Source organism: Pleurodeles waltl, chromosome 4_1 (genome assembly GCF_031143425.1).
Source record: "Pleurodeles waltl isolate 20211129_DDA chromosome 4_1, aPleWal1.hap1.20221129, whole genome shotgun sequence".
Taxonomy (NCBI): domain Eukaryota; kingdom Metazoa; phylum Chordata; class Amphibia; order Caudata; family Salamandridae; genus Pleurodeles; species Pleurodeles waltl.
Genome location: NC_090442.1, coordinates 486,661,643 through 486,685,009, shown reverse-complemented (window position 1 = coordinate 486,685,009; position 23,367 = coordinate 486,661,643). Strand labels below are relative to the sequence as shown.

General features: G+C 41.4%; 1 protein-coding gene across 6 annotated transcripts in view; it reads left to right on the top strand.

Annotated features, from left to right (window-relative positions):
• The window catches only part of SYT1 (synaptotagmin 1), a 3,823,670-nt gene that overhangs the window by 3,440,265 nt on the left and 360,038 nt on the right, over window positions 1–23,367 (top strand). For all 6 annotated transcript variants that reach the window (XM_069228780.1, XM_069228783.1, XM_069228779.1 and 3 more), the window contains one exon: window positions 8,263–8,430. In XM_069228780.1, the coding sequence (XP_069084881.1) occupies window positions 8,263–8,430 (168 nt within the window). The remainder of the gene's footprint in view (window positions 1–8,262; window positions 8,431–23,367) is intronic.

Sequence of the window (23,367 nt, the reverse complement as noted above, 5' to 3'; positions counted from 1 at the left end):
TAATTACACCTCAAAAGTGACTCCACACGTGATTATAGAAAGATATTGTTTTATATTATCTATCTATCTATGTAAATATATGTATTGTATTGTAATCATATTTATATAGCGCTTAGTACCCCTGACGAGGCGTCGAAGCACTTTATATGTATACAGCACTCCACGGACACAGCGAGTTTCGATATTATATATATATATATATATATATATATACACTTAAAAAACAGAGGTTACAGGGATCCTTTAGTAATCCTTTTAAACAGGCCAAACCACAGAAATTCAACTGTTATATTTAGAGTTATCTTAAGTAACTATAACTGGTGCCCCCAAGGTAACTATAACTTGTGCTTTCGCCATGCACTGCTAATTACCTCACAAATTACAGCACTCAGGACACCTTTGATAACATCAATGATAATATAAATGTAATACTTGCAGTAAAATCTTTGACGAGAAAACTGTGCAAGGCGCGGGCACAAGTTATTGTTAGTGTCTGGGTGGGTCTTTGAGTGGGTGTGTGAGGGTCTGTGTGGGTCGGTGAGTGGGTGCATGAGGTTTTCAGTGGGTCTGTGAGTGGGTGTGTGAAGGTCTGAGTGACTGTGAGTAAGTGTGTGAGTGTCTGAGTGGGTCTCGGAGTGGGTGGGTCTGAGTGGGGCTGTGAGTGAGCGCAGAAAGGTCTCAGTTGGTCTGTAGATGGGTGTCTGAATATGTGAGTGGGTCAGTCAGTAGGTGCATAATGGTGTGAGTGGGGAAAAGAGATTGAAAAAGATGCATTGAGAGAGAGAAAGAGAGTGAGAGAGATAGAGAGAGTTTTAGGCTTTGTAGAATGATATACTTAGAATGAGATATTTCTGGACAAATTGAAAAGAAAAATGTATTTGTCAATTTAAGAGAGAGATTACCTTTCAGGATGAACTTTAAACTTTTGAAGGGTAAAACAAATTAAAAAAGGAAAATGACCACATACACACCGGAAGAAGAACCCTCATCTTTTATTGTGAAGGTCTCTGATCTTAACCTTAATGCCTTTGGTGACTTTGTACTACAGCAGGAGCTGTCTGACAGCTCCTGCTGTCAGAAAGTGGACTTTATTTGCTCCCACCAAGCAAAAGCAAACAGCTATGTCCCATGGGTGGCACCCCGGGACATCGCAGGAGCCGGCCCTGAGGGGTTGTAGTCCCCTCCACGAGGGGGGCTGTGCACCCCCTCCAATGACCATTGCCCCAGGTAGGTGGTGGTCTCCGGGTCTTGGGGGTCTGCAATGGCCCATTCACTCTTTTATTGTAGCCCCGGGGAGGTAACTGTCCCTGGGGCTGCGGGGTGGGGGGGCGGCGAGTGCCTCCCATCATATTAATTCAAAGAACCAGGGAGGGGATAGTCCCTGGGGGTGCAAGGGGGTTGCACGCCCCCCATCAAAATACTTCATAATAGTGCTGTATCCCTTGATGAATCTACTGGTGTTCAACTCGCAGCTGGTGCAACACAGAAACAAGCGGTGCAGCTGTCATGTTCAGTACCTTTTAGGTGGGATTGTGCCCCCCAGAGAGGTCGTTGGACTTGGCTCACGAGACTCGAAGGACAGAGGCAGTACTGGGGTGGGCCTCAGTCATGGGGCCCGAATCTTGATACAACGACAAGCAGTGCGGTTGCACAGATCACTCCAGCAGCAGAGCTAATGGGGCCACACCTAAGGGGCCCACACCTATGTTCAGGTGTGTGGCCTGGTTGTCCCTCAAGTGGGCAACAGCAGTCAGGTGCACTGGGCAGTATGGTGTCACAGTGCACTCCCCATTGCCTGCCAACCCGGCCGGGGGTTCGTTGATGTGTCCATCGCTCCGAGGTCTCTGACTTCAGTCCATTCACAAGCATGATACTACACAGGCTCAGCTGCTGGTGGAAAAGTGCCACAATCCATGTTTATCTGCACCTGTGGGTAATCGTATAGGCTCCTCACAAGGCAGTGCTTGTCTGGGTTTAACGACAAGGCAACGCTTGTCCAGATTTAACGATCCCCGCACTCTGTGGGTGAGGACGATGTGCAGATAACGAGTTTTGATCCCTGAGACCTCGTAAAGAATGTGGGGCAGACCAACAAGCCCCTGGGAGCACTGGGGCACAGAGCAGGGCTCAGGCAGGCGGGCCAGCACAAGGGTCCTCTCTGCAAAGTGTCAGTCCCTTTCTCAACCCAGCAGGTAACAGTTCAGCACTACAAAGTAAATAGGTCCATTGATGTTGCCTCCTAGTGGCCCAGCAGTCCTCTGGCAATGTGCAGCCTGTAGAACATAAGTAGGCCAGTGTCCGGGAGTAGCTTGCTGCAGGGCAACAAGCAGAGAAGCAATCCAGTGAGTCCTTTAGCCCACCCAGCAAGTAGCAGGCAGCAGGTAACAGCAGAAGCGCAGTCCAGATGAGTATTTGAGTAGCATAGCAGACCTTCTGATAGATGTTCGGTTCAAGGTCTGAACGTGCTCTGAAAACATGGGGTCAGAGCCCATGTACTTACACTCATAAATGTCTTTGATGTAGGGGATGACTTCAAAGAAACGATTGGAAGCTTACAACAACCCCTTTCAACCCAGCCCTGGCTCCAAATATCAGTAGGATGTAAATCAGCCCTTTGTGTGACGCAGGACACAATTTACTGTCATGCATGGTGTGAACGGCCTCTCCCTCTTCCATCCCAGGAACATTATCAGTACACAGATGTATCTCCTGTCACACACAGCCCTTCCTGTGCTGTGGCTGTCTGCAAAGTATGCACAAAGTGTAACTGTCACACCTAGACGTGGGTGGAGTCAGGCTGCAAAGCGCACAGAGTTATAAGCACAGAGAAATGCCCACTTTCTAAAAGTGGCATTTCTGAAATAGTAATGTAATATCCAACTACACCAGTAATCAGGATTTTTCACTGAACTCACCAAACATGCAAACGCTGCTCCTTTCACATTAGAAATTACCACTTAAAAGTATATTAGCCTAGGAGAAGAGCAGCCATCACAGTAGTAAATAATTAAATAAGATGTTTGTCACTACTAGGACATGCAAGACATAAATGTACATGTCCTACCTTTTACTTACAGAGCACCATGCTCATAGGGCTACCTAAGGCCTACCCTAGGGGTGGCTTAGGTATGATAAAAGGGGGGTTAAGGCTTTGCCAAGTAGTTTGAAATACCAAGTCAAGGTGGCAGTAAACTGCGTGCTCAGACACTTCAATGGCAGGCCTTTGACAGGTTTGAAAGACTACTTCTGTGGGTGTCACAATCAGAGCTGCAGGTCTACTAGTAGCATTTACTTTACAGGCCCTGGGTATATGGTATACCAGTTTACAAGGTACTTACAGGCAAATCAAATCTGCCAAACAGGTGTAAACTGCACTTTAGGACTGATTAGCGGCAGTAAAGTGCTGGGAGTTCCAAAACCAACAAAAAGAAGGGCAAAAAAATAGGAAGAGGAAGGCAAAATGTTTGGGAATGGCCCTGCAGAAATAACCAATTCCAACATGTTTTATAACATACAGACATCAGAATAAGCATTTTAGATCAGCCAGTATTGCTCCATACATTGGTTATGATCCAGGCCACTAGAATAATGTGATTTTGCTGCTATGGCGTTCTCCACTAGATTATGTTTTCACCACATTTGCCACTTAATCTATCATCTGCTGCATAATCTACTGATTTGATCTAACTCAAATGGATCAAAAGTCACTAAAAGTGCAGCAACATGATGATGTACTGGGGAAGGCCCTTGGCAAAGGTTGACTAGTCACCTTTCAGTTGCTTATTGCTCTGTTTGGGTGATACACTCTAATGAAGTTAAACTTTTACCCACACAGATTCAAGATGTAAAATGAGAAAATATTGAAATTATATTATCACAAAAAGTGCCACATTTCTTTGCATACCTAGCCTGTTCTTGGCACATAATTTAGTGAGCATGCTATATAATTTGGTCATCCTTTGCAGCATGAATTCTATGTCCCTGGTTAAAATTTACTTTGGTGAAAATTGACACAGGCTCCTAGAAAATAGTTTAAAATATGCAAATTGCAATTTATGGTAATGCATTTGGATGTTTGACTACATTTCTGAGTGGATAATGCATAATTATAATGCATTGTCTACACACTCATATATATTAATGTCATTCATTTTGAATGGTCACTTACATCTATATTTTCAACTTTACCCATGTGCATAATGTACAACATGCACCTTGAGCATGCACAGGTCCTATAACCTCATTTCTTTTAAGTGCGCTTTACTTTCCTGCATAAAAATATTTTTTGCTTATGTATTTATCTGGAAGATTTATATGATGCACAATTACGGTATGGATGAGATTTACATGTTAATCATAAATGCCACACAAGGTCTTGAAATGGTAAATAAGAAGGCAGAGAATGAGGAGGATATAATCAATCAATCAATCAATCATTGAATTTAAAAAGCGCGCTACGTACCCGTGAGGGTTTCAAGGCGCTGGGGGGGGGAGAGCTGGTGTTACTGGTCGAAGAGCCAGGTCTTGAGGAGTCTTCTGAAGGTGAGTAGGTCTTGAGTCTGTCGCAGGTTGGTGGGGAGGGTGTTCCAGGTTTTGGCGGCGAGGTATGAGAAGGATCTGCCACCGGAGGTCTTTCTTCGGATGCGGGGGACGACGGCAGGGGCGAGGTGAGTGGAGCGGAGCTGACGGGTGGGGGTGTAGAAGCTGAGTCTGTTGTTTAGGTAGGCTGGTCCGGTGTCGTGGAGCGCTTTGTGAGCGTGGGTAAGAAGCTTGAAAGTGATCCTTTTGTCCCCGGGGAGCCAGTGAAGGTTTCTCAGGTGGTGGGAGATGTGGCTGTGGCGGGGTACGTTGAGGATCAGCCAGGCGGAGGTGTTTTGGATACGTTGGAGGCGTAGTAGGTCTTTTGCTGGGATGCCTGTATAGAGTGCATTGCCGTAGTCCAGCCTGCTGCTGACGAGGGCCTGTGTCACTGTTCTTCTTGTTTCTGTCGGGATCCACTTGTAGATTCTGCAGAGCATGCAAAGTGTGTTGTAGCAGGAGGAGGAAACTGCATTGACCTGTTTGACAAGGTGAGGGAGGAGTCGAGGATGAAGCCCAGGTTGCGAGCGTGGTCGGAGGGTGTTGGCGGGGTTCCTCGTGCGGTGGGCCACCAGGAGTCGTCCCAGGCGGAGGGGGTGGTCCGATGATGAGGTGGTATAAAAGGCATAAGTGTACAGGAGGTATGGTGGAAGAGGATGATCAGAGGATGGGAGAGGTTATAGTGGGAGAGAAAGAATATTGCAAGGGAGGAGAGGGAGAGGTGGAAAGGGGACTGAGTAGAGGAGTCGAGAGAGGGAGGAAGTAGAGAAGAGAATGTGAAGAAGGGACGGTATGAAGGAAAGGTGGGAAAAAAGGATGAAAGTTGCAAGTATGTTGATCAGCTCCGATATTAAATTGAGGAGCCATCTATAATCCTGTTGAACAATGCAGAATTATTGAATCAGATACAGTCTCAACAGGTGTACTGTAGGCAGACAATGAAAAAAAGAATGATTGGAACACTTCGGATTTCAATAGGCAGGGGGTTCAAAAGGTGGAGGACGCTCATGAGAAGGGCTCTTGCAAAGCATGTGAAGTTCAAATAAAGGGCATTTGAAAAGAAGATTTTCTTTACTTCTAAGATTTCTCATTGGTGAAATGGGGCAAGGCTAACTAAAGGATTGGTTTTTAGGCTGGCAGCCCAGCTTGAAATTAAGTCTGGCCTAGATAGGATGCCAATGCAGTTCGGCAAGTTTAGGGGAAAATTCAGTATTTTTTAAATTAAGAGTGAGAAAATCGTTCTTCATCCAGGTTTGAGTGTTAAGTAAGAATGCTATTTAAGTAAGGATGTCCTTAATACTGAGGTTTTAAGGTCAATTTGCATGTTAACCATTAATTATTTGCAGATTTTGACTAGTGGTTCTACATGAAGGTTTAATATAAAGAAGATAGGAAAAGAGGAATAATCCTTGTGGAGCTCCACAAATGATAGTTGCCGAGTCAGAAGCACTGTCATTGATGTTTACAATTTGGGGCTGCTTGTGTAAGGAAAGAGGAAACTTTGAGGACTGTGGGCCTAATTTAGAACTCGGCAGACGGGTTACTCTGTCACAACGGTGACAGATATCCTGTCCACTTAAATCTAAATACCATTATTTCCTATGGGACTTAGATTTCAGTGGACAGGATATCGGTCACTGTTGTGATGGAATAACCCATCCACCGAGTTCTAAATCAAGCTCTGTGTCTTTAAATCTGAAGCATTGTTTAAGCAGAGTAAGTAATCTGGAGTGTTAAAGGCTGCTGTTAGATCCGATAAAACAATCCAATAAAATAAGCAAGCAGGATTCACCCCAGCCAGTATTCGGTGCATGTCATCTAGGATTTTTAAAGATGCAATCTCAAATTCATGGCCTACTCTAAATCCAGATTGTTAAACTGATAGTAAGTTCTCACTATTGTTGAATTCAGTGAGTTGAAAAAAAACGTTTTTCCAATGGCCTTTCCTAATTGAGGGAGGTTGGAGATTTGTTGATACTTTTCTGGTAGTTTTGGCTGGAGGTTGGTTTTTTTTAGCAGGAGGAGATTTGATTGCTCTGGAGTGAGTCAGGAAAGAAAGGAATATTGAGAGAGCAAAGAGTTAATGATTTTGTCCAAAGCTTCAGAGATGAATGCAAAGTTTTTTTTTTTTATGATAGCAGCAGGGATGACCTCATTGTGGTAGTAGGTGTCATTGAGGTTTTATAATAAAGTTATAGATGTCTTTTTGAGAGCTAGGTCCGAATACAATCCAAGTGCTAATTGATTTGGCTGCTATAGTTGTAGGAGAGGCGAGGGATGAAGTCATTGAATGAAGAGGTTTTGTTGCAAAATGTTCACAATGTCTTTCATTTGTCATGGAAGTGTCTGAGACACCTGGTGGTAAGGTTTTGGTATGTATGCATTGGAAGAGAGCTCTGGATGTGTTCAGTGAGGTCTGAAGTTGTATGAGAATGAGATTGGATTGTGTCTGATGACTGTGTTGTTTATAAAGCTTTCTTAGTGTTTTTAGTTTGTGTCTATTATTAGTGAGTTACATAACTTCTATTGTTTTGCAAGAGTATATGTTTCTTTCCTTTTGTTAGTTACGTTACGGTGAACCATGGATATGTATGTTTTGGACCTATACACTTTGTTTTCAAAGAGGCCATAGTGTCAATGGCTTAGGGAATTAAATAGTAGTACATGTCAAGGATCGAGTTAACACTAATGTTATCAGAATGAGACGGCAGTGCGCATGGATTACCTAATCGATCCGATTAGGCAAAAGATTTTAAAGGATTGCTTCATAATAATGGAGGGACAATCCTTGATGCTAGTGGTTGTGTAAGGCAGGATGAGTGACACCAAGAAGGATAATTGGCGTACTATTTCTAAAAACATGTAGTTAATACTGAATTTATTAGTGCTGTTCAGGTCACTTTTTGCACCAGATATGACTGGTGTATGTGAGCGTGAGTGAGATTTGAATATAATGTAGGTACAATGATGAGAGCAGCAAGTGATCGCTTAAAGTTTAAATCTCCATAAAATGTCCTACTTTAAGGAAGTAAAACAATTTTAAAGTGTACATCCTTGACCATTCATCTGACACTTTCCTTTGTATGCCCATTATTTTACTTAAAATGTACAAATTTCATATGTGCATGATGTAGGATGTATTACATACATTATGTACATATCACCCATTTACTCCTGCACATTGAGCTTCTATTAACTTTGATCAGTCCTGAGAACTGTACATAAATAAAGCATCTATTGTAAGCATACATTTGTATGGACTAGCTTATCTTCTGCATTTTTTCTGTTGTGTCCAATATGTGTTTACTCAGCTCCAATTTCATCAGAAGCCACAAAATATGTCATGTCGACAATTTGATCTGTTCATATGATCACATAGCTCATTGAACCAGTAAGTATTGATGCCAGTCAATTACTTGTGGTTTTAAACAGATGATTGAGTTCTCAATGATAGCCCAAATATGTAATGAAGTACGATTTCACCAACCTCCTATGAATACCTAAAATGTAATTTAGTCAAAATTTAACGTCTAGAATAATTTACAGTGATTCATAAGTGTATTTTTCTGATTATTCCAGATTCTAAGATATGAAAGCATGTGAAATCATCTTGTACGCAATGAAGGTGTTGTGATATGTGATCTGACAAGCTCATTCTTGTCTCTACTTATTTTATCCCCACAGGTTCCTTACTCTGAACTGGGTGGAAAAACCCTAGTAATGGCAGTGTATGACTTTGATCGTTTCTCCAAGCACGACATTATTGGTGAAGTGAAGGTGCCCATGAACACAGTGGATTTCGGTCATGTGACTGAAGAGTGGCGGGATTTGGTCAGTGCAGAAAAGGAAGAGGTAGGAAAAGCTGTTTTGTGTGCAAATATTCTACTCTTGTACAATGGTTGTTTCTTTGGACCACGGAAACCAATTTTCTACTTCAGCTTTGAAGCAAGTGGAGAGGTTGTTACAAGTTAAGCTAAAATGTATTGAAATTCATTACATAATTGCGATTAATCATTTACTATTTGAAGAATCCTAAAGAAAAGCCATTGGAGAGATTTCACTTACTCTAGGGTAAAGTGAGATACTACTTCTAACACACAATTCAGGTTCTACAAACATAGTGTTGAGAATATACAACTTTATATTATTCTTTACAAATCAGGGATGTTCTATAAGTGCAAAAAGATCTTGGGCAGTTCATGTCACAAAGACCTGAGAATAGTTTTAAAAAGGCCAAAATATTGATAAACTTGAGCTCTAACATAATTAGTCTCACACTGTATGAACTGATAGTAGTTGGTTTTCCAACTGCTTCTCTGGCTTCTACAGAGCTGCCATTGCACTTTCTGTAAATTTCTAGAGCACAATAAGGGTAGTTTTTCTAACTATAACCAGACCACTTAGTTTAAAATCAGAAATTACCAACATTTTACATGTTACTCATTAAACATATACTGTTTTCAATATGTGGATGCGGCAAAATGTGCCTTAAAGGAAAGGTGAAAAGAATATTTAGAGCATTAAAATCATGATTCTGGATACCCTATCACCCTTGTGTCTCTGTACACAACATACACAGAAAAAGTTTGAATTATTTCGCCTGCTGAAGAGAGATCATGTCAATGGCGGCCATACAGGTAGGCAGTGGAAATAGATTATTTTGAACAAGAAGCTCGTGGTTTGGTACCAATGTACTTTGTTTTGAAGTGACAGGAAACCTGAAGTATCCAGGGGATCCAGAAAGCAATAGTTGAAATCATACACTTGTGACTGATTCAAGAAGTGCAATTGTTTCCAAGAGAGAGAGTAATAGATCAGCTTTTATGCAAATGTTGTCCATTTATATTTTTATTAAATCAAGCAATAAACTAAGCGTCGGTTATAAAATACCAGTCTTCATAACAGAAATGTCATCATATCTCTGTGGGAACTCTGGGATCCTATTGAAATACTTTGTGTTCTCCTCCCCCCAGAACGTGCAACCATTGGATCATTTGTTTGCTGTCCAAATAAGCATTGTTTATATATTGGCATACTACAAATAATTTTCACAACCTTGAATACTGCACTTTTTGTGTTGTTTTTGTTGTAGTTTCAATTAAACATTACCAAAACCAGTCAATCATTCATTACTATAGTAAAGAAAAAAAAGTAGCTCCAGGTGTGCAAAACAGAAGCCAAACTACGGAAAGCAGATGTGATCAAAGCATTATGCAGAAGCCCCTGACATTAGTTACATTCATGATAATTTTATCAATGCAGTTGAACCTAGGGCTAGCACGGAAGTGATTCATTCCAGATTACACTTCACAATACATGACCATTGGTCATCAGCATTTTCCTGAAACAGAACATCACAATCATGCTTTCACTGACAACCGAGACCTCAATTGTACTTTTTCCTTAGAAAAAGTGACAAGGCTGGTGACTAGTTGAGAGCTTTTATATTCACATGCATGGTTTTTTTTGTAGCTTTTAATGTCATATTTTACATGTTATTTATAATGTACTAACTGTCGCTAGTGAAAGGAAATACGTACAAGTGTCGTGCAAGTAAGCTATAATTATTTTTTATTCAAGGTAGTCTTATTTCCCTATCAGTGTGACTATTCATTATTTTTTCATTACTGCTCCGTAGAAAATCATAACAAGGTTGGTTAAACATCAAAAATTGCTAGAAAAAAGCTGTGATTAAATTTTTGCATGCATGCAATTCTGTACCTGTCACTATTCTTTATGATGTTAACAGTTCAGAACAGAGGAGGCTTTGGTAGTGCTGATATGAAACAGGAAATTACACTTTTTCTTTTCCCTTGTAGTAGTAATCTAAATCGATCTAAAGCCAGTGGTCTTGTCATTATGACTGATGAAAGAATATTAAAAACACTGGTTTTAGAAAAAGTTGACTTATGATAAGGGGATACATATTTGTAAATGTAGCGTCATGCTTGGAATTGTTGAGTTTTCTTAATTTGCATCTTTTTTAAGGTTAGTTTATGTGTTATTATGTTATGTTTAAGGAATACTTTAATTTATCAACTCATGTCAAAGAACTCACAGTTTTAACATAGGATCGTGATGCGATGATGGCGAACAAGTGAGGGCAAAAGTTGAAAGGGATGTGGAGTCGAATGGAAAAGGTGGAAGTGAAGATTGCAATGTCTACTAAGCATAAAATTGGCATAATAACAAATAAACTAACCATGGAAAAGATGCAAATTAAGAAAACTGAACAATTCCGAGCATGACACTGCCTTTCCTGCAAATCTGTATCCCTTTTCAAGGGAAAAGAGAAAGTGTAATTTCCTGTTTCATATCAGCACTACAAAAGCATCCTCTGCACTGGACTGTTAACATCATCAAGAACAGAGACAGGTACAGAATTGCATGCATGCAAAAATTTAATCACAGCTTTTGTCTAGCAATTTTTGATGTTTAACCAAGCTTGCTATGGTTTTCTACGGAGCAGTAATGAAAAAATAATAACAAATAGTCACACTGACAGGGAAATATGAATACCTTGTCTAAAAAATAATTACTTATAGTTTACTTGCACGACACTTGTACTTACTTCCTTTCACTAGCAACAGTTGGTATATTATAAATAACATGTAAAATATGACTTTAAAAGCTACCAGAAAAAAACATGCATGTGAATATACGAACTCTCAACCAATCACCAGTCCTGTCACTTTTTATAAGGAAAAAGTACAGTCGAGCTCTCAATTGTCAGTGAAAGCGTGATTGTGACGTTCTGTTTCAGGAAAATGCTGATGACCAGTGGTCATGTATTATGAAGTGTAATCTGGGATGAATCACTTCCGTGCTAGCCCTAGGTTCAACTGCATTGATAATATTACCATGAATGTAACTAATGTCAGGAGCTTCTGCATAATGCTTTGATGACATCTACTTTCCCTAGATTGGCTTCTGTTTTGCACACTGTCAACAGTTGTGTTTTGTAGGTCAAAGCCTACAAGACAGTGTAGCTGTCTTGTTGTGAAAAGACGTCTGGTGGACATTCTGAAAGCTTCCCCGAGGATGCAGTCTGCCCAGTGCTTACCAGCTTTCGATTTCCTGGCTTTATTTGGTTTAGACTGCCCAGCTTGAGTTAGACCTTCCGGTGGAGCATAAACTGTTTACTGAATTCTTCAAAGTATTCACTTTCTGTAAACAGGCCTTTGTACATTTGCTCTGCTTTCAAAGACAGAGGTCAAATGTCAGGCTTGGTTTTCCAAGGGAGATTGGTGTTTTTTTTTTGTTGTTTTTTTTCTCAGACTTCAAAATGAGAGAATTTACATGACAATTTTGCTAGGGTTGTGACTTTTGTCTAAGAACACAACAAAATTTAGATATCTGTAAATTAACTGTGCAAATATTCCAAAATATATCAGAATTAGGAAAGCACAAATGAAGCTAATTTTTTTGTAATTCTGAAGTTTTGTGGAAAAAATATTTTGATATGATCAAACAGATCAATGCAGTAGTTGATGACATATCCGCACATGATTGTTTGGGTACTGCATACTTGTATGAGTAAAACTGTATGCCTCTACAAATGTAATGGTCATTTCTTTTGAAAATGTGTTTTCTGTAATGGCAGTGCGCTAACACAGAGATGCATATTCCACTTTACGCCAGGTCACTCTACTCTGCACCACTCCACTCCATTTCACTCTTCTCTGCACCACTCAATGCTATACCACTTCACTCTGTCACTCCATTCTGCACCACTACACTCTATACCACTGCATTTTACACCACTCCAATCTACACCTCTCTTTTGTACTCTGTATGACTCTACTTTGTGCCAATGCACTCTAAGCCACTTTTCGCTACTCTGTATCACTGCATTCTACACCACTCAAGGCCAGTCCACGTTACTCTGCAGTACTTCACCTTTACGCCACTGCAATCTATTTAATAGCACTCTATGCCACTTCACTTTGCATCACTGCACTCTATGCCACTGCACTATACGCCACAGCACTCAACACTGATGCATTCTGCTATGTACCACTGCACTCTATGCTACTGCACTTTACACCACTCCACTTTGCATCACTCTATTTTACTCTGCACCACTGAACTCAATGCCACTGTACGTCACTCCACGTTTTGTCACTCCATGCCACTCCACTCTACTCCACAGCTCTCCACAGCACTCTACAGCACTCTACTGTACTCTGCATCGCTCTTTTCTGTCACTGCACTCTACGCCATTCTACTGTAAACCTATACAGTCTACGCCACTGCGCTCTATGCCAATGCACTCTGCACCACTCTGCTCAAAACTACACTCTATGCCACTTTACTCTGCCACTGTGCTTTATCTTGAAACACTCTAATCTATACCACTGCACTCTATGCACCTGTACTCCACACCACTTTACTCTACGCCACTCTACAATATTGCGCTATACACCACTGCACTTTATGCGACACTACTCTACACCACTCTACTCTGTCAGTCCGCTCTATGCCACTGCACACTATGACATTGCACTCTATGCCACTCTACTCTGCAACACTCCACTCTATGCACACTGTACACTACTCTAGTCTGCACCACTCTAATCAATTCCATTGTAGTCTACGCCACACTACTCTGCACCCCTCTACACCGCTGCACTCTGTCACTCTAATCTGCACCTCTTCACTCTCCGCCAACACACTCTGCCAATGCACTTTAACCTTTACCACTCAACTCTATGCCGCTGCACTCTTCACGTCTCCACTCTGTGCCTCTCTATTCTGCATTGCTGCACTTGATGTCACTGCACGCTATGTCATTTTCTTCTTTGTTAATCCATGCCAATACACTTTACACCACTATACTGTTCACTGCACTACTCCAATCTACTCCACTGCTCTGTGTGCTCTACTTTGCACTACTCTTCTCTATGCCACTGCACTCAATGCCATTCTTCTCTAAACCACTGCACTCTATGCCAATCCACTTTGCACCACTCTAATCAAAACCACTGCTCTCTATGCCACTGTACCCAACATCATTGCAATGTATGCCACTCTACTCTGCAACACTTTAATCTATGTCACTGCACTTTACACCACTTCATTCTATGCTACTCTACAACATTGCACTCTGCACTTTACAACACTCTATCCGACTCTGCATCACGCTACTATACACCACCGCACTATGCCACTGCCCTCTATGCCATTCTACTCCACACCACTGAATTTTAGGCCACTTTTCTCTGTACCACTGAACTGTATGCCATTCTACACTGTACCACTGCACTCAATGCCACTGCTCTCTACTCTGCACCATTCTGTCACTGTAATCTACACACAACTGTACTGCACTCTACACCACTATATTCTATGCCCCTGTATTCTGCATCACTTCACTCTATGCCAATGCACCCTATACCACTGAGTTCTAGATGATTGCACTCCATGCCACTGAAGTCTACGCCACTCAAATCTAGGGTAGAGTGCATTTGCATTGAATTGAGTTGTGCATTCTACTCTACACCACTATACCCCAGGCCAGTCTATTCTATACCACTTCAATCCACTGTACACCACTCTACGTGACTCCACTCTATGCCATTCCACTCCATGCCACTTTATTCCACTCCATGCCACTTCACACCACTTCGCTCTATGCCACACTGCTCCTCTACACCACTCTACCCCATACAATGCCACTGTACACTAGGCCACTTCATGCATTGGCACTTCACTCCATGCCACTCTACTCTATGCCAATCTTCTCCACTACACTCTACACCACTCTTCTCCACACCACTCTACATCATGCCACTGCACTCTACTCTTCCCCACTTCACTCTGTCACTCCACTCCACTCCACCCTGTGCCACTGCACTCCATGCAACTCTACTCTGCCCCACTTCACCCTTCACCCTGCACCACTACATTCCACTATATGCCACTACACTGTTTCACTCTACACTGCATCACTGCACTCTGCACCACTGTACTCTTCTCAACTGCACTCTATACCGCTCTACTCTGCAACACCCCACGCTACAACAGCACACTCTATGCCACTGCACTCTATGCTATTGCACTCTAAGCCAACCTACACTCCACCACTCTTCACCACTGCACTCTATGCCACTCTACTCTGCACTACTTCACTCTAAACCACACTGTTCTGCAGCACCCTAGTTTATGCCACTACACTGCACTCTATGCCATTGTACTCTACTCTGCGCTACTCTATGTCACTGCATCACTGCATTCTATGCCACTCCACTCTGCTCAACTCCATGCCACTCCACTCTACATCACTGCACTGTAGGCCACTCTTCTCAACCCTGCACCACTCTACTCTATACCTCTGCATTCTATGCCACTGAACTCTACAACACGGCACACTATGCCACTCTACTCTACAGTAGTCCACTCTACTGTACGCCAGTCTACTCTATTCCACTATACTGTATGCCACTCTACAGGACTCCACTCTATGCCACTCCAGTCCATGCCACTCCATCCTATGCTACTCCATGCCACACAGTGCCACTCTATGCCACTTTACCCCTCTCCATTCCACTCCACACAATGCAACTTTACAGTAGGCCACTTCATTCTATGCTACTTCATTCTATATCACTCTACTCAATGTCACTCCAAGCCACTACACTGTATGCCACTCTTCTCTACTCTACTACTGCACACCAAACTATGCCAAGCCACTCCACTCTTCTCTGCTACATTTCACTCTACTCCATGTCAGTCCACTCTACTGTACTCTACACCACTCCACTCACCTCTGTGTCAATTTACTCAATGCCTTCCACTCTCTGCCACTTTATTCCACTCCACTCAACTCCTCAACACTCCACACCCCTCTACTCTAGTTCAGTCTCTGACACTTCACCATATGATACTCTACTCTACTCCACTCTAGGACACACCACTCCACTCTAAAACCTGCTACTGTGCTTTATGACACTTTACTCCACTCTATGACACCCTACTCTATGCCATACCACTCTATGCCATGCAACTCTATGCCAGGTCATTCTACAACATGTCAGTTTATGCTTCTCTATACCACACCACACCACTCTGACATTCCATTGTACAACACTCCACTCTGACAATTTCCTCCACACTATGCCACTCCATGCTATGCCACTCTACTATGACACTTTACGCCTCTTTATGACACCCCATTCTATGGTACGCCATTCTATGACACACACCTATATGACACACACCTATATGACACACCACTCTACTCCACGCCACATAACTCCCCTCTACGCCACTAACTTTGACAAGCTCCATTGAAGCTTCACAGGTGTATGACATGGCTGAAACACATTGGCATAGCCAATAGCTCTTCCATAAGCAGCAACCTGTTGACTAAATCATCAATGTACAGGGACTTTCCAGCCTAGGTAATGGTATGTTTTTTTACACTGGTACAGAGCCTGACGTAGCCTTCTGAATGAGGCAGTGGCACACCATCTAATAGCCTCCTTTTGCAGTCTCAGGGACAAACAAGCAATATCAAAGTTAAGAATGCAGATGTTCCCAAGTAACCAATACATAGAGTACTTTGTCTGCAGTGGAAGGGTTGGCCATGCAAGTCTCATTGACATTTCAGGTAAGTGTGCAAAGAAGGCCAGGTTTAGCCTTAAAAGAAGAAGTGTGTGGTTTGTTTTAATACAGTGCAACACAGCTGAACGTTCAGTCACAGTTGGACCTTACATTTTAATGCTGCCTGAAAATAAATAGGTACATGTGTAGTGAAATTGATGGTCAAAAAGTAATAAGAACACAGCCTAAATATGGGGGTTGCCGAACACAGTTTCACCATAGAGTAATGAAAGGTAATTCTGCAGGATAAAGGGCATGCATCAAGACCATTAAGACCCTAGTCCAGCATTCTAGTACACATGCTAGCAGGACAGCAAAAACAGTAGAAGTTGATGGAGGGTGGGAATAAGCTCAAGCACAGCCCACACTCAGCTAGCATGCAGATTTTGATTTCTTGAGAATGTTCCGTACTTATATCTGGTGATGGAGGAGACCAAGACTAGTGAATGAGTCTTGTCTTCTTGATTCTCCAGCTGGCTAGGGCTTTCACGCAGTGAAATTTTTCAGCAGCAGTAAGACGAACCAGCTGAGCTTCAGCAGGGGTTCAAGGTTGTACCAGGCAAGAGGATATGGAAAACACTCACTTACAAATTCTGCAAGTATTGCATCTGTGTGGTTTTTCCTTGATCTATAGTTGAGCTCCAGTTAAAATGTGCAGTTCTTAGCAGTTGAGCATCAGTCTACTGCAAAATGAGGTCTCTTCATCTTCTCAGTTTAAAAAAGTTAACCAACCAGTGTTGAGTAGACATTTCCTCATTAAATGATTCATTAAAGTGCAACTTTCCTCTTTTCCCATAGTGGACTGTGGTGGCCTATACCTAGTTGCAACTGGCCAACTACAGCCTGCAGGGGTGTGCCTATTTGGAAAACATGTATACTTCTCTCAGACAGGTTCTGAAAACAAAGGAAGCAGTAGAAGAAGAGCCAATGGGGGATGAGATGCCAATGTTGCTTTTCTGTGAACAATAACCATCATCCATCTTACCTTTACTGTTTCATACAAGCAGATGCTCGAAACAACCCAAGAGTCACCCTAGGGTCACCCTAACAATAGGTGCATCAAAGATGATTACAAACAACATTTCAAGCATGCACATTTTGATTATTGCTTCAGTACTGCAGAACCTATAAACTTAAACTTTCGATTGTTTGCTATTCACAGAGGGATCCAGAAGTAGTATCTTTATGAAAACACATGTGTTTTCATGTGTAGAGACTCTGCACTCATAAAGATACTACTTATAAATCCCTTTGTGAATAGCAAACAACCCTAAAACTTACACAAAAGTGTAAGTTTACCTTTGTGAATCAGGCTCATAATGTATGCAAACATTCTTCGGTAAAAAACATAACACAACCATAAGGGGAGGGTAGTGGCTATCACACCTGAGTACAACTACTGCAAATCTGTTTGAAATTGAGTTACTTGTTGGGGAGGGTGAGACCCTCCTTAAGGAACAGCCACAATTTCTGTCAGGGTGAAGTCTCAAGCAATCCCCAATTAACCTGTACTTAACCTTCTGGTAGCTTGGCACAAAGCAAACAGGGCTAACTTAGAAGCAAAGTGTAAACTATGCAGCACATCAAACAGTAATAAAGTGAAACACAACACAAGAAAAATAACACACCAATTTAGTAAAATAGAGTAAAATTGAATACAGTATTTGAGATCAAAACAACAAAAATCCAATCACCAGTACCACAAATATGTAGTTTTAAAGATCTAAGAAAAAATACAGCCAAGAAGCACAAAGCGCCAACTGTGGTTATCTGGCAGCGCTGGACTCGGACAAAGTCACAAGCTCAGGCTGACCCTGATGCGCTGGGCAGATACAGCTACTAAGTTAGGCCCACTGAAAAAAGTACCTTAAATACTGATTGTGGAGCATTGGAAGATCACACGTCAATCATCCGTTGCACACCGGCAGTTCTAAAGAAGATGCAGGGCTGTGATGCAGATTTCTGTATCATTGTCGAAGATGCCATTGAAGAGAGGCTTGCAATGTGAAGACCTGAACTGAGGATGTGCCAAGCAGATGCGGTTCAGAGGAGACTGCAGCTGCAATGTGAGGTTTGGTGACGGGATGCATTGAGCTGTGGTAGTACCAAAGCATGACTGTGAGGGGACACATTGAACTGCATCAGTTATGGCCACAGCTGGCTTTTCAGAGTACCTTGTGGCCCACTTCCAAGGGCCCAGGACTGGGGTGCCGCCACTTGGAAGGTCCAGGTGCTGGTTTCAAGGTAGTTGGAGCCTTTTACGAGGCTCTGATCAGGAGGCCAGCCAATTAGCCCTTGGGTCACTCTGGTGGACCTAGGTTCAAGATGAAGCTTCAGTGCTTTCACTCAAGCAGCAGGGCAGCATAGTAACAGTCCTTCTTACAGAGCAGCACAGCAGTCCTTCTGAGTCTTCCACAGGTGTACAGAAGATTTGGGTCTGAGGGTCCATTATATATACCTCAAGTCCACTTTGAAGTAGGAGAAGGTTCTGGAAGCTGTTTGGAATTTTCTGTTTTCCTTTCCTGGCCCCAACTTGTCTGCGGTCACAAAAAGCTGGTGTCAAAACCCTTTGAGTATGATGGGCAGAGACTGTGTGATGTGCAAGTGTGTTAGATGACATCTTTTCCTCCTCATCAAGTCAGAGATGACCTATCCTGCCAGCACCTATTCCCCTTTGTCTCACTGTCATGGAGCAATACACAAAGACCAAGTGCCAACTGCGCCTTGTCACGTGACCTGCTATACAGACTGCAAGCACTAAATGGTGTGGACTTAAAAAAAGGCCAACTTTCTAAAAAGTGGCATTTTCAGAATTGTGATTTAAAATCTAACTTTACCGTTAAGGATGGCTTTAAATTAAAACTCTTAAGACTCTAAAATCGACATTCCTACCTGCTCTCAATTGAAAGTTGTCACTTATTAATTTTAATAAAGTAACCCAATGTTACCCTATGGGAGAGGCAGGCCTTGCAGTAGTGAATAAAGAATATAAGCGTTTTTTTCAATACCAGGGCATGTAAAAGTGAAAGGAACATGTCAAACTATTTTAAATACACAGCACCCTGCCTGTGGTCCTTTTAGGGCCTACATGGAAGTGACCTATATGTATTAAAAAGGAAGGTTTAGGCCCGGCAAATGGTTTATTTTGCCAGGTTGAAATGGCAGTTTATAACAGGCTGTAATGGCATGTCTGAGACATGTTTAAAAGACTACTTAAGTAAGTAATGCAGGCCCTGTAGTAATATTTAATTTACAGTTCCTGGACATAAGTAGTACAAGTAATATCTCTTCACTGGGGACTTACAAGTAAATTAAATGTGTCAATTGGCTGTTAGCTCATTTCATAATGTTTACAAGAGCGAGCACACTCAAATTAGCACTGGTTAGCAGTCGTAAAGTGGACAGAGTCATAAGGCCAATAAAAACGAGATCAGCAAAAATGGAGGAGTAAAAAGAATATTTAGAAATGATCTCCCTAAGGCTGACAGGTCTAACAAAACTAAAACTCTATAATGCTGCTCACAGCCATGAACTGTTCAAATGCGTCAAGAGGGCTACCTCTCCTGAGACTAGGAAGCAGTGAAACCAATGAAGAGTCTCCACAATTTCAGGAAACATGAAGACTGTCCCTGAGAAGCCCCAGATCATATCTATATGGGGGTCGCTGTGGATAAAGACCCTCACTGTATGAAATGTTTAAAAATTCAGTAGAACCTCGACACAAAGCAACCAATAGCAGAGATGGTAAAGCTGCACAGATGATTGAAGACATTAATCCTCACAGCTAGATGCCTGAATTGGAGTTATAGTTGCTAAATGATGCTTAAGTGCACACATGTGGGATATTAAGTTGTATCTATCCTCGAGTACTCACCCCATGAAACTAATGTAAGTACAACTGTTATTATGACTGTACACTTTGTTTCTGTGGGGAGCTCTACTATTTCTAGTTTAGTCTTCATAAGAAAAGTATACATTCCTATTTAGTCTTTCATTATTCCTCATAGATGTCTTTATGTATCACACAAAATCTTGTACTTCAAAAAACAAAAAACAATCCTTAATTAAACTTTGTGTCCAAATTTTATAATCTAAAAAGTTCTTAGTTATAAGAATATGAGCAATTCTTATAAAAACAATCATGCTGCCAATCTAAACAAGCATGTACAAAGCCAATAGATCAAGTGTTGACCTTCGGCCTTCTGGTAATTCTTGTTTTGCTTTGTCATGGTTTTGAAAAGAAATAATCAAAAAGAAAGGAAAAGAGAGAGAAGGAAAGAGACGGAAAGTAAAAAGGAAAGACAAGGAAAGGAAAAGAGAGGGAAAGGAAGAGAGAAGGAAAAAAGGAGAGAAGCAAAAAATGGGATAAGAGAAAGAAAGAAAGAAAGAGAAGTGAAGAAAGAAGGAAAAAAGCAAGAGAAGCAAACAGAAAGAAAAAGGGAAGGAATGAGAATGAAAGAGTAGGAAGGAAGGAAAGAATACAATACTAAAAATGAAGAAAGAAAGAGAAGGAAGGAAACAACATAAGACTAAAATTGAAGAAAGAAAGAAGCAGAAAAGAAAGAAATGAAGAATAGAGGATGGAGGAAAAAGAGAGAAAGGAGGAAAAAGAAAGAAGGAAAGAGAAAAAAGAAGAGAAGGAAGAAGAGAAGGAAAGAGAAAGAAAAAAGAACGAAAGATGGGATAGCAACAATGACAGAAATCAAGAATGAACGCAAAGATGAAAGAAAAAAAGAAAAAGGAAAGAAAGAAAGGAACGTAAGGAAAGACGGAAAGAAATTATCAAAGATGAAATGAATAAAGGAGAGAAAGAATTGAATTGGACATAGTCTGGCATGCTGTGAATTAGCAGCATTCAGAGTAGCAAAACAAAGGAGATGGTATCTGATAAAAATGAAATGTGCATCAGAAGCGTCCTGGCATCACATCAGGCTTGAAACAAAATGGCAACACTAAAATAATCATAAAGGTAAAACAAAAGCACTGGTACTAAAAGGAACTAGCTTGTCTGTGGATGTGCTCATTTTGAAAGAGCAGGTCACTCAAACTGAAGTTAACCAGTGGCTTAAGTAGGCTGACCCACTGCCCCATGCTATATGATGTAGTGAGTGAAGCAAAATGTGAATGACACAACATAAGATCATTGCATGAAGAGAGATAGATAACAGAAAGACCATGTATATATATTATATTAAATATATATATATACATATATATATATATATATACATACACCCATATTTTAATGATAGTGATAAGTAAAACAACAGATGCAGGAAACAACATTTCCTACTAGCATTTTTCATGCTATAACTAATCAATCTAATTTCATCAGCATTAGATATACGAAAAATGGAAAGGAACAAAAGAAAATACACATTGATAAAAACATTTTCTTCCCTTAGGACCTACATCTAATCCAGGGAGGAGTTGTAGGGACTTTGAGTTAGAGACATATTGCTTCCTATATCCTTCCTGACTAGTATACATGTTATCTCATCCGAGATCTACCACTTTTTAAAGTCTACTTAATTTCCACCGCACTAGATTTCATTCCAATCTCAAATAGGTTTGAATTAAAATAACAGAAGTTCAAACTTGTCCACACTAAGGGCCTGATTTAGAACTCACTGGACAAGTTACTTTTTCACAGAGATGGATATCCTGTCCACCGAAATCTTAATTCCATTATATTCAATGGGATTTAGATTTTGATTCATGGGATATCCGTCACTGTTGTGACTGAGTAACCCATCTGCTGAGTTCCAAATCAGGCCCTAAATCTCTTCAGAAGTCATGTTCGAATTACTTGCAAAAAGCACTTATTAATTCACATTGGCTAGTTATTTTCTTGATACCACAATGATCCGTTACATACTTTTTCCACCAGATGAGCCAATCCATCCTTCCAAACTTAATCTAGCCAACAAATCAACATCCAATTATAACAGAATGCCCTTCTCAAACAATTAGTTCTACCTTCTGCCACATCTCACAAAATCCATTTTTCTGGAGGGCTTTCTTTAAATACCGTTTTACGTGTTACAGAGTTTGAAGTCATATCCAGCCCCTAACCCTGTAGATTTTACCTATTCTTCGAAACCAACAGAAATGTCTTCCAATTGGACTCCCCTCTAATGATTGATCAAAACATTCTATATTCTCACTAGACCATACTGTCTATAAGGAATAAACATTTCTCAACAGAAAGTACTATTCATGAATGACGCAGATCGCAAATTGTTTACAGCGTTCCCAAATATGAGACATTTTTTTATCTCTGTTTGTGTCTTTAATATTTTCATCAATTGATTTGTACTAAAAACATCAATTACTATAAGATTCAACTACTAGTTCCTATACCATTGTTTTCTGTGCAGTCCCGGTACTCAATCATGGTGCTCTACGAAGCTTCGCTAGATTGTAGTTTACTTAGTGTAAGTTCTGTGTTAAGGGCTCATAAATTAAAAAAAATCCCATTGATAATGTTGGCAGTGGATTACAAGTGACCAAAATAGTGCAAATCACTCCAAATTATAGCAGCAATGGTTTGGACTTTCTAAGAAATAGCTAAATGTGTGTTCTCAGAAAGGAGATGAGCCTATATCAGTTTACCATTTGGCATTAAAATATTCTTGAATTTTGCCAGAGAATTTGCATTAAAATAAGACTTAGCAGAATTAGACTATAATAAGTGAGTTACAATTGGCACTCAGACAGCCTCATTTTGATTGCAACGGTTCGGCCACGGTCGGACCACCAGCACCACTAGTTTCTCTCCACAGGAGGGGCTAGCGGTGCTGGTGGTCCTAACCCGCCAGGGCAGCGCTGCATGCAGAGCCGCCCTGGGGATTATGACCCCTCTCTCCACCAGCTTTTACATGGCGGTTGCACTGCCATAGAAAAGCTGGCGGGGATGGGGTGCATGGGGCCCCATGATGGCCCCTGCACTGCCTATGCACTTGGCATAGGCAGTGCAGGGGCCCCCATGGACAACCCCATCACACTTTTCATTGCAGACAGTGAAAAGCGCAATGGGTGCTGTTGCACCCTGTGCACTACAAAATAGCAGCTGGCTCAATTGTGAGCCGGCATTAATGTTGTGGGCTGTTCCCTGCGGGGCCAACGGGCGGAAACACCATTTACACCCACTGACCCAGCAGGGAACTTGTAATGGGGCCCGTG